We start from the raw sequence: 11,268 nt of genomic DNA on the forward strand, positions 1-11,268 counted from the left end.
TCATAAAATTAATTTACAATAATCTACATATTCATTTTTTTTAAATTGATTTAAGAAACAAATTAGCCTAAGTTCATTCTTTAATAATTCCGGACTAAAATTTTAGGACAGAAGAGTTGAAGCAGAAAAAATATTTCTGGGCTAAAAGCCAAATTTTCCGAGCTAAAAAATTTGACTTTTAGCCCAAGGGTTGGAGATGATCTAATACATATATAGGCCATCCAACTAACATGGGGACTTGTTAGATACCAAGATTGGTCTTTTATAGTTTAGAAAATGCTAGGATTAGTCACGCATGTACGTGTTAGCAACTCTGGCCATACAAGCTTGTGACGCACAAAGTGGAAGCCAGTCCTGACCGCTCATGCTTGTGACGCCACATGTGTGACTGATCTTAGCAACTCTTCGTTTATTCAACAGGTTGTGATTTGTACAGATAAAATTAAACATCCTAAGTGCTTATGGATGTGACTGTAATGGGCAGCTTCCTCTTCATCTTGACCGTTGGAAAGTGAACAATGCCATCCTTCTCAGCTACCCATCTGAATTGAAGAACAAAAGAAATATCAGCAAGTGGAAATTGCAGCAATTGGGTTTTATTTAACAATCTTTTAATTAGGAACAATTTTAATACCTATAATTAGTGACAAGATGATGAAGAAAGACTGATAATTCAAGCCTGGATAGCTCCAAACCAGGGCAAAGCCTCTGTCCTCCACCAAATGGTGTAAATCTAGTGTTGTAGTTTACAGCAGCTTCTAATTTCTGTCAAAGAAAACATATAAGCATAGAACATTTAACAAATCAGAAACCGGACGTTCTATTTATAATTTGTTGGCTTTGCGGTACAACTAAAGGTTAATAGATCTGATCTTTGATTCGACTGACACCTGATTGGATCATCATTACGCCAACTATCCCATCTTGCCAGCGCAAATTATCTCAAGTGGTATAATTTGAGCAAGCCAACAGGATAGTTGGTGCGATCCAACTTGACAGTTAAAGTGCTGGAAATTGTTGGCAGTGCAAGGGAGTCATCGGTATTGGTAAAAGTGAATTGTAAAGTAAACGTGCAGTGTAAATGTTCTTAATCACTCGAGCTACACGCTCTACGAAAGTTTAGTGGCTGTTGCATTGTATTTAAACTTCAATTGAGCACATCAGATCAGAATTACGAAGTGTTGGGATCTAGGTGCAAGTCTAAGAGATAACTAACATGATTTACAGGAGAATTATCAAGTGATATAAACAGGATCAGATCAATTAAAACTAAAAAAAGAAAGGAGTTTACCTCCCATCTCCATGGATCAAACTGATATGGGCTTTTGTAGTTTTCTTCATCCATATGAACAGAAGTAAAAGATGCCAAGACACACCATCCTTTTGGTATCAGATAACCTGGAAAAAAACAAAAAAACCAGCATAAATTCATAAGCAAAACATAAAAAGAGATATTACTGACACTTGAAAAAAGTCGTCTTATATACCTTTGATTTCAACATCCCTTTGAGCTTTTCTCCAAACAGCATTGATGATATTTGCCATTCTAAGAGTCTCACTTATCACCTTAATAAAAACAAATTAATAAAAAAGTTAGGGCAATTGGCTATAAAATGAAAACTAAATATCTTGATTGTCAAAATAATGATACGTTTATAGACTCGTCATTTCACCCTTATAGACCCATCATTCTTTTGAGATGGTTAGTATAGCACTTAAATGTCGTAGAATCATTAGAACAGTCCATTCCAAAAACTTGGCACCTTCAAATTTAATTTTTAACAGAAAAATATAATGTAGGAAATAATATGAAGAATCATTTTATATTCTCTTTGAAACAACTTGTGACTCACATTTTGAGTAAATGGCAAGGACATGTAATCAGTCCATGCATAATTTTCCGAGGAATCAAACTTGTTCTTCTGCCTCTTGAATTCCATGTTCTCCTCCTGCAAATATAAATAAATAATAACAAAAAGTACGCAACAGAAGCTTTCACTTTTAAATCGAAACAAGAAATTGAAGAAAAGCAAGTTCATCTGTCTTCTTTCACTGAAATGTTCATCAATTCTTACGCATATATGGAAACCTACTTTTGTAGATATACAGCAATGCTACTAAAAATATCAAACTCACTCAAAGTATTTCACTTTTTCACCCCCTTTCTCAGCGTTCTTATTGCCAGAGAGAAGAAGAAAAAGAAAAGAAACAAAAAGGTTTTATTCTGTGACAATGCACAGAGCATCAAACAGTTATTAGATTCATCTTCCACGGTGTTCTTCTTCAAATGAACTACATTTAGCCCTACCCATGCAACCCAACTCTTTTCCGAACTTTTTTGTCATAACTCTCTCGCATGAAAGTGAGATAATCTCGCAAACATAATATATATATATATATATTGTCTGAATATGAATCTTGTGAATTAGTCAATATTCGTTTTTTGCCCAAATGCGCGTTCTGGATTCTCAGTTTGACACTCATATTGAACCTTCGCAATGATTTAATTCATACAGTATATCATGGACTATAAACACAATCAAAATTTAACTAACAATACGGCTGCTGAGCCGATCTAAGTGTCGTATAGTGAATGGATGACTATGCCCTAGTGGTCGAAATTCGCACATAACCGCCACCCAAGTGGTGGTAATGCTCAGGTGGATTAATTATTATTGGATGAGTTTAATTTTGTAATTTATGCCTTTTTAGTACACATAATTCAAAACTTAAACTCATTCCACTGTGATAAATAGGGTGGTGAGTGTTACATTCACTTGAGGTGATGAGAATATTCTCATGTTTGTAAGAGTGGTCCTCACCACTCACCAGCAGCCATTGGATTCAAATCCTACGGATAAAAACCGTTACATCACCACAAAGTGAGCCCCATTCGCTTCCACAAACTCTCCGTGTCTCACTCAGTGCATGCATTCGAGTTTCCAAATGAAACGAAGGGAACTTTTATAAAAGAAGTCAAATACTTCAGAGATAAAAGTGACTGGGCCCACAGACCCAGTATAAAAACGAATTCTAGCCGTTCGATTAAGAAGCAATGAAAATGCCTTGTGATGCCAACTGATGCGATATACGTACGTACCCGTAATTTGTCTAACGCCACAGGGCTGTCACTTAGGAATTTGACCGCTAGGGTCATGGCCATGGGAACAGTCTCCTCTCCCGGGATCATCATCTCTATTATATTTCCGGTGATGAAATCCAACGGCAGGCCATGAGTCTCGTTGTTTTGTTCACCACCTTCACGTAACAGCACATCCATTGCGTCTTTGACTGGAATTGTAATTTGGGTACAATTTGTATTTTCCATTGCCATCTTTTTCACCTCTAAAATTTTCCCCACCATCTTCAACAATCGCTCTCTAGCCTGCCAGCATATGGATTATGATATATCCACACAAATAAGACCAATAATTGAAACACAACCCTAAGTATGAGTCGTGCTGGAGTAGTGGAAATCGAACTTGAGATCACGGATGCAAGAGTGAATCAACTGAGCGACAAACCCGCAGTCATAACCATACACTGTAAACACATATAATACACGCGTACTTTACCTTGAGAGATTTATACAGCCTAGTTCCAGGGAGCTTGATAGGTATGCAAATTAAACCCTTGATGAACTCTTCAAATTCTCTCTTCAGAAGGTTTAACTCTTCACCGGGATCAATGCTCATTAATACTTTAACCAAAACTTCAAATGTAATCTGAAACGCCCAAAAAGGAAGTATACATTATCACTGTTCTCACACGTATGATGAAAGAAGAGTACTAAAATACAGTTAGTTGCTAATGCACGCAAACTGATCTCGGTTGTTAATACATGCCCAAAATGCATCAACCCCAAAATTTTCACATGCAATTGGAGGACTTACATTTGCACTTCTCTATGTGAAACGCATAATGTTTTGTTATCGTGTATCTAGCAATGTTATGTTGTAACCAATTAATATGATTATTTTATTTTATTTTATTTTATTTTTAACCAATTACTATGGTTCACTTTATTCAAAATTTTACTTTGGCATATAAAATGCACTTCTTGATCATAGAGACATAGATGGGGGACCTTTTGGGTTTCATCTTGGACGTAAATGGGAGACTGCATGTCTCTCCAAAGAGACAGGTTGAGCTTGACTGAGTTTTCGATGTCGGCGGTGATTCGAGCTTTGAACTGTGGTGATTTCAGAAAACCAGCGATGAGTCCATGCACTCTCTTATGAAGGCTTCCATTTATTTGGAGAATTGAATATTTTCCCATCAGTTCTGTAATTGATTTCGGATAAGCAGGAATGAAGGTATTTCCATGGTTTTGCATTACCACCTTGTTCACCTCAGCATCCGTAGACACTATGATAGGAGTCCCCAATATGTTTGTCTTGAACACCTTTCCATACCTATATATTCAGAGAAGGAGATTGCTACTCAAAAATTCTAGCATGCTCCGGCTTATGACATGTATCGTATGAACACAGGGTTGAATATACTATACAGTTAAGAATTTGAGCAACCAAGAATCTAACGGTAAAGAATTCCAATACACTATACGCTGATGCATATTAAAAAATCAGTTAAGAATTTGAGCAACCAAGAATCTAACAGTAAAGAATTCCAATACACTTACGCTGATACATATTAAAAAATCTTATTGCGAGTACATATACACGATCATGGATGTCAATGTATACCATATATTGATGAATACTAGAAAATCACAGTGTGTACACTATACATTATCAAAAAGCCCGTTGCATACTATATATACACTGATAGGTCGTAGGTCGTACCCAGTGCACAAGGCTCCCGCTTTAGGCAGGGTCTGGGAGAGGTGAATGTCGGCTAGCCTTACCCCCATTTATGGAGAGGCTGCTCCCAAGTCTCGAACCCGAGACCTAATGCTCATGGGCGAAGGCCCGTTGCATACTATATATACACTGATACATACTAAAAAATCCAATAACTCATGGCAATTAAATTTGCTACTTTTGAATTGATGACATGATATGTATGGTCATTTTTGTTGGGAGGCTGAAATCTATGGAGAATAGGAAGTGTTGTTAACTTATAATTAGTATAGAAGTGCAGAAAACAATAGAGATCGGTGGAAGGTCTAGTTTCTAGCTAATTAGTGTATGTAGCAGGCTTTTTCTTTCCTTCTTTAAACTTCTTGGGGTTGCTCCTTTCGCACTCTTGTTTCCTTTTTTCTGCTATGGTCACCGTCAGCCATGAATGAAGAAATTCCATTCTTTTATTTCTTTTCTTTATTTACATAGTTGTTGGTAACACTCTCTTGTTGCCCTGCCAACCCAATAATATCTTACTTTCTTTGTTTTTAAAATTTTTAATAAAACAATATTCTATTATGTACTTTTTTTTTAAATTAGCGGTAAGCATGCGTTCAAAAGCTTTAACAAACAAGCAAATACATTATTCTATCCAACTAACTCAACAATTATTTTTTTAAATCATTTTGGGTGGTAAACAAATGTTCTTTTATACGCAATATTTTACTCGAAGAAGGTGGAAGACACATATGACCTATTATAATAATTAAATATCGAATTTATCATCTAAGTGAATTAAAATTGAGACTTCCTACTTATAAGTAGAGAAAAATACTTGTACGGCGCAATGTAATGAGTGCGTTATTTTTCCTTTTTTTGTATTATTAAGAGATACTTTGTAAAGGGAAATTTTAACTTAAAACTTAGGGTGGAAAATAAATATTGTTAATAACAACTTTTAAACATACAAGTGGATTTTTATGGTGAATATTACTCTTCAACTCACTGTATCACAAATTTAAACCTTTTCCTCTTCTTAGTGCAACTTAAAATAATAATATTTCTTAAAAACAACTTTGCTATAAAATCATTATTTCATGTCTCGTCGTTGATTACCACTTTATAATTAAAACATATATATTTGAAAAGAAAAAAAGCCACTAAAACATATATATATATATGAGAAAACGCTAGAGAGACTAATTTTTTAAATTAATTCATAAATCAAATGACGTGTCATCAATATAAACTAAGCATTAATTAACACTAAAATAATCTAATCATCAACAACCGTATCATATAATTTACAATATTTGATTTAAAAATTTAATCTTCCTAATATTACCTTATATAATATTTAGTAGTTTCCATCGGTTATTTTTTTCTTTTAGTTTATTATTATTAATGGGAGCAAAAAGGATTCGAAATTATTAAAATAATTTAAAGAATAAAAGTTTCAAATCTGGAATGCATAAATGAAAACCCAACGCTCCATACATTAAGATATTGAACCACTCGGTTATCGTTATCCTTTTCTTTCATCTTATCTCTCTTTTCTGGTACATGTTAGATGATTCCCATTAAAAGCTATACCTTTACCAACTCGAATCTCTTTTACCCACACATGAACCGATCCAACCCTTAACTTTTAGGGAATTAAAAATTATATTTTTATTTATTCAACATCAATTAATCATGGTTGAATGGCTGGGAAAAAAACTATAAAATTGAAAAGAAAATCATCAAAAAGCAGGAGTTCGTTTTAAGTTCATTGAAGTACAATATAATTAATTGATCTCATGGTACTTGTAATACTATCTCTATCATTTAAAGCATAAGCAGGAGAGAACATATCTGTTCATATGATCTGAGAGAGATGTGCTTTTAATTAGAATACTTGGATACTTGAACATCATAATTCCCAGAAATTAAATCAGGAAACAGTATTTTGTGACAAAATAATCTAATATTAGTAAGGGTAGAGAAAAGGGAAGAAGAAGAAAGAGAGAATTCTTACAGAGATCTGCGTTTTTCCATGAAGCTGACAGGTCGAGAGGTGTAGCCACAAGCAATGAAGTCAATGGTTTCTCCTATCAAAGGCCAACCTAACTTCCCTTTTGGAACTTGACCCTTTTGATTTTCCCTCTCGTTCTTGTTCTGGTTCTTCTTCTGCTCATTAAACCAGTACAATGATCCTACAAGAATTCCCACCAAAACCCAACATCCCAAAACCCATCCCATCCTCACAAAAAGCAAAATAACCTTTTGGTTCTATCCTGAACTCCTTGTGATGTTTATGTAAAACCCTAGTTGTAGAAACCTAGCTAGATCAAACGTTCCAAACCCTGGAGTAAGCCAAATGGCGAGGATGGATAGAACGATAAGTAGGAGCAAGCTAGGTCCAGAATCCGAAGCGGAGTAACACTAGGATATTTTGAGCAACCCAACTGCTGCTTATGAGTTTCTCACTGTTCCATGCAACTCCAACTAGCTAGCTCTTTCTCTCTCTCTCTATATACTGGAGTGTTTGAGAGAGAGTGAGTGAGTGAGAGAGAGAGAGAGAGAGAGATTGACAAGTCAATGGAGAAACTACTTGTTTTCGAGGGGTGAAATGAATGAGGGGGATCGAGTGAGAGATTCGGAAGATCTATCAGGTCTCAACAGTCATTAATGAGGTGGTCATATTTTTATCTTTATTGGGTGCACCAAGTCCCACGCTTTCCATTTGGTTTTTTCCCCTTAAATATTTATAATTTTATAGAGTGAGGATATATGACCAATTGTAATTTAAAATCTCACAAAGGATTTTACAGTGGATTTTAGTACTTAAATGGAGAAAGGGATACCGGACTAATTTCCCTATCATTTTATATGAAATGGACTAGCAAATAATCTCCCTATCATGCTTTTTCATTTTTATTTTTTGGAAATGTTTTTCACTCTTCTTTTTCGGGTCATACACGTATCTCTATCATTACTTTTATTCATTGATTTATTTAATTTAAAGAGAATAAGAAAAGGAGGATATGTTAGATAAGAGAAATAATAGGAGTACAAAAGTAATTCTCATTTTTTCTTTTGGACTTAGAAACCAATAATGGGGACAAACATAAGACAAATAAGAGTAATAGGGAGTTTAGAATGGTTTTTAGACTAGTATTGAATTACTTTAAGCTAATTTAAAATACGGAAAAAATCAGAACTAAAACTATAGCTCTTTGATGATCATATATTCTTTGGTTTATGTGGCAATCAGTCTTCACTTTTTTCAAAGAAATTAGTAGTTCAAAATCTCATAAAAGTAGCTGTTAAAAGAGTCAAAACATGTGTTCACTTGCATAATAAATTAATAATTCAAATCTCATAAAATTATATCTTGAATACAAAATGTTTGTACCATACTTGACCAATTCCGAAACTACCGAGCACCGGCCAACGCTATACTGTCAAGGACCCAGAAGAGTTCCCCTCCGACCAGGAGGCCAATCACTACTCGACACGTGTCAAGATTAGAAGCCAATCAGAGCGCAGCACGTGTCAACATCAAGAACCAATCATAACATGACACATGTCAATGTGACAAAGCTACAAGTTTTTCTATAAATAGGGGTCATTCCCCCACAATATTGCCTAATGCCATTTTGTGTGAAATCATTCACAAGAACTCACTAAATTGAGAGCTTGATCCTTTGTACTTGTGTAAGCCCTTCACTACTAATAAGAACTCCTCTACTCCGTGGACGTAGCCAATTTGGGTGAACCACGTACATCCTGTGTTTGCTTCTCTGTCTCTATTCATTTACGTACTTATCCTCACTAGTGACTGAAGCAACCAAGCAACCAAGCGAAGGTCACAAAACCTGACACTTTCTGTTGTACCAAAGTCTTCGCTGATTTTGTGCATCAACATTTGGCGCCGTCTGTGGGAAACGACACTTATTCCTACTCTCTTCAGCTGTGTCAAGCTGGTTTCTATCATTCGTACACTTTCTTTTGATCAGGCATCCCTCTCCAACATGGGAAGCGAAGGAAGCCACAGCACACAGAATGACACCCCCTTGCACATAGTGCGAAACAACGAAAGAAGGAAGGAAAACGAGTTCTTCTTCAAGCTAAAGTCGATGAGTTGGAAGCTCAGAACAACAAGATAGCAATGAGGAATGAGGTCCTCCAGGAGCAATATGAGAAGCTCTTCGAGACACTCCACGAAGCTAGGCAAGCTCAGACACGCGAGCTTGTTGCCCCCGTGGAAGTCAACCATCAACTGGGTGCCCTCCAACATGGAGGGTCACATGCATTCGACATAGATATCCTTGATAGGGAACAGATTACCCCTCGACTTGATAATCAACATGAGGCTTCTCTTAACCCAGTTGCTTCGACCCGAACCATGAGAAGTGGAGGGAGACACCTCTTTGCTGAAGGGGCAGAAGGATCGAAAGCCGTCTTTCGCGATTGTCGGGATTTCCTGAAGCAACGTCGAGAGAATTCCATCCATATAAGCTCAAAGATCAATGACCCAAGGATTTCTGAGAGACTCGGTCCCCTGCCACGGCCCGAGCCGGCCACCAATTTGGGGAAGGGGCAACAAGTCCTAGAGAGACATGAGGGTACAGGGGACTCAGAGGTGTTCCGACAGACATACCCTGGAAGCCAGTACAACGAGTCCAGGGAAAAATCACATGCCCTTGATCAAACCTTCCTAATTCCAAGAGGAGATGGAGATTTACGAAAGAAAGCTCCAGTGGCACATAACTCCGCTCAGGACCCCCTTGTCCTACAACTTCTTGAGGAAGTAAACAAGTTGAAGGCTGAACGTCAGGCTGAAATACCTGACTGGAACCAACCCAGGCCTGGCCCTCTTACAAGGAGGATCCTCAACACCCCCCTTCAAGCAAAGACAAAGCAAAAGCTTGGCTTGCAACTTTATACTGGAAAAGAGGACCCGATTGAGCACCTTAACCTCTTTGAGTCCACCATGGCATACCGGATGCACACCGACGAAGAGCGATGTCTTCTCTTCCCCTCCACCCTCTCTGGCGGAGCTCTAAATTGGTATTGTCGTCTTACACCTGAGACGGTAGACTCATTTGAGGAATTGAGGAAACTATTTGTTTCCCAACACATTTTCCAAACCGATCACTTGCACTCTGCAGATGACCTGTACACTATCCGCCAGAAGCCAGACGAGTCATTACGTATGTATGCTGGCCGTTTCAGCCATGAATACTCCCGGTGTGCCGAGGCAGACGACAAGACTGCCCTCAAAGCCTTCACGACAGGCCTACGTGATTGTTTCTTTAAATACATGATCAATGCCAATACTTGGAAGACTTACTCTGAGGTGATGGCGCATGCTTATAACCATGCCTCCGCCGAGGCAAAGACATATCAGGAGAAACCCCCTACAACCATCCTTTATCAACAAGTGGGAGGTGGAAGCCAGACTCACCTAAATGAGAAGACCTCGACTTTCCAAACAGCAGTGGCACCTCCCCATGCCTTGCATAATGCTTCGCCGAATCAACAGACATATCAATTTCAAGGCAAGAGGAAGGATTTCCATCCTCACCACTCTCATTTCAGTAAAAAGAGTAAGGGACACTATCCCGATAACCAAGGGTATCGCCACAATAACGCTCGCCCCCAGGCAGTCAATGCAGTGGGTCAAACCCGCGTCAAGATACCCCCTACCCCAAGGTATGAGACATACACGCCCTTGAATGCCACATGCGCGGCCATTTACCCCAGCATAGTTCACCTGATACCAAAACCAAAGCCGAGGCACCCAGATTACACGCCCCCGAATAACGCGGGCACGTTTTGTTGCTACCATGAGCATAACGGCCATGATAGCGAGAAATGTATCATCCTCCGTGATCGTATTGAAGCTTTGGCACGAGAAGGAAAAATTGATCAATTCCTTCTTCACCCTCAAAGGGATAACCGTAACCAACGCCAGGTGAATGTCATATATTCCATAAGCGGCGGCACACCCATATCTGAATCTTCCAATAGGGCCATGAAAAACAGTGAACGAAGTCTGAGGCCTGGTCACCAAGTGTTTCACGTGGAAGACATCAGGGGAGGGAAGTATCAAAAACCTAACTGGGATCCGATATGTTTCTACCCTGAGGAAGAAAGAGGCATCATCTACCCTCATAACGACCCATTGATCGTGGAGGCTCACATAGCCAACTTTGATGTTCGACGAATCCTCGTAGACACAGGGGCTTCGGTCAATATCATGTTTGCCGAAGCTTTCAGGGCACTCAGTGTAGCTGAACACTTGCTCGATCGCTCGATTTCTCCTCTGATAAGCTTCTCCGGTGATATCGTGCAACCCTTAGGGAGCATACATTTACCCTTTACTATTGGTACAGGCCCTTACACGGCTACCATTACCACTAACTTCCTAGTGGTTGACTGCCCAACGGCATACAATGTCATCTTTGGGCGCACAGGC

General features: G+C 38.3%; 1 protein-coding gene across 1 annotated transcript; it reads right to left on the minus strand.

Moving 5' to 3' along the window:
* Positions 1-238: 238 nt before the first annotated feature.
* Positions 239-7,428, minus strand: LOC126604862 (3-epi-6-deoxocathasterone 23-monooxygenase CYP90C1). Its single transcript, XM_050272175.1, has 9 exons — positions 6,820-7,428; positions 4,088-4,415; positions 3,576-3,725; positions 3,101-3,385; positions 1,854-1,949; positions 1,488-1,566; positions 1,292-1,398; positions 635-765; positions 239-542 (listed from the first exon to the last, which is right to left on the minus strand). Exons 1-9 carry the CDS (start codon positions 7,041-7,043, stop codon positions 452-454), a joined length of 1,491 nt encoding a protein of 496 aa, XP_050128132.1. The 5' UTR covers positions 7,044-7,428; the 3' UTR covers positions 239-451.
* Positions 7,429-11,268: the final 3,840 nt, after the last annotated feature.

This window comes from Malus sylvestris, chromosome 15 (genome assembly GCF_916048215.2).
Source record: "Malus sylvestris chromosome 15, drMalSylv7.2, whole genome shotgun sequence".
NCBI lineage: Eukaryota > Viridiplantae > Streptophyta > Magnoliopsida > Rosales > Rosaceae > Malus > Malus sylvestris.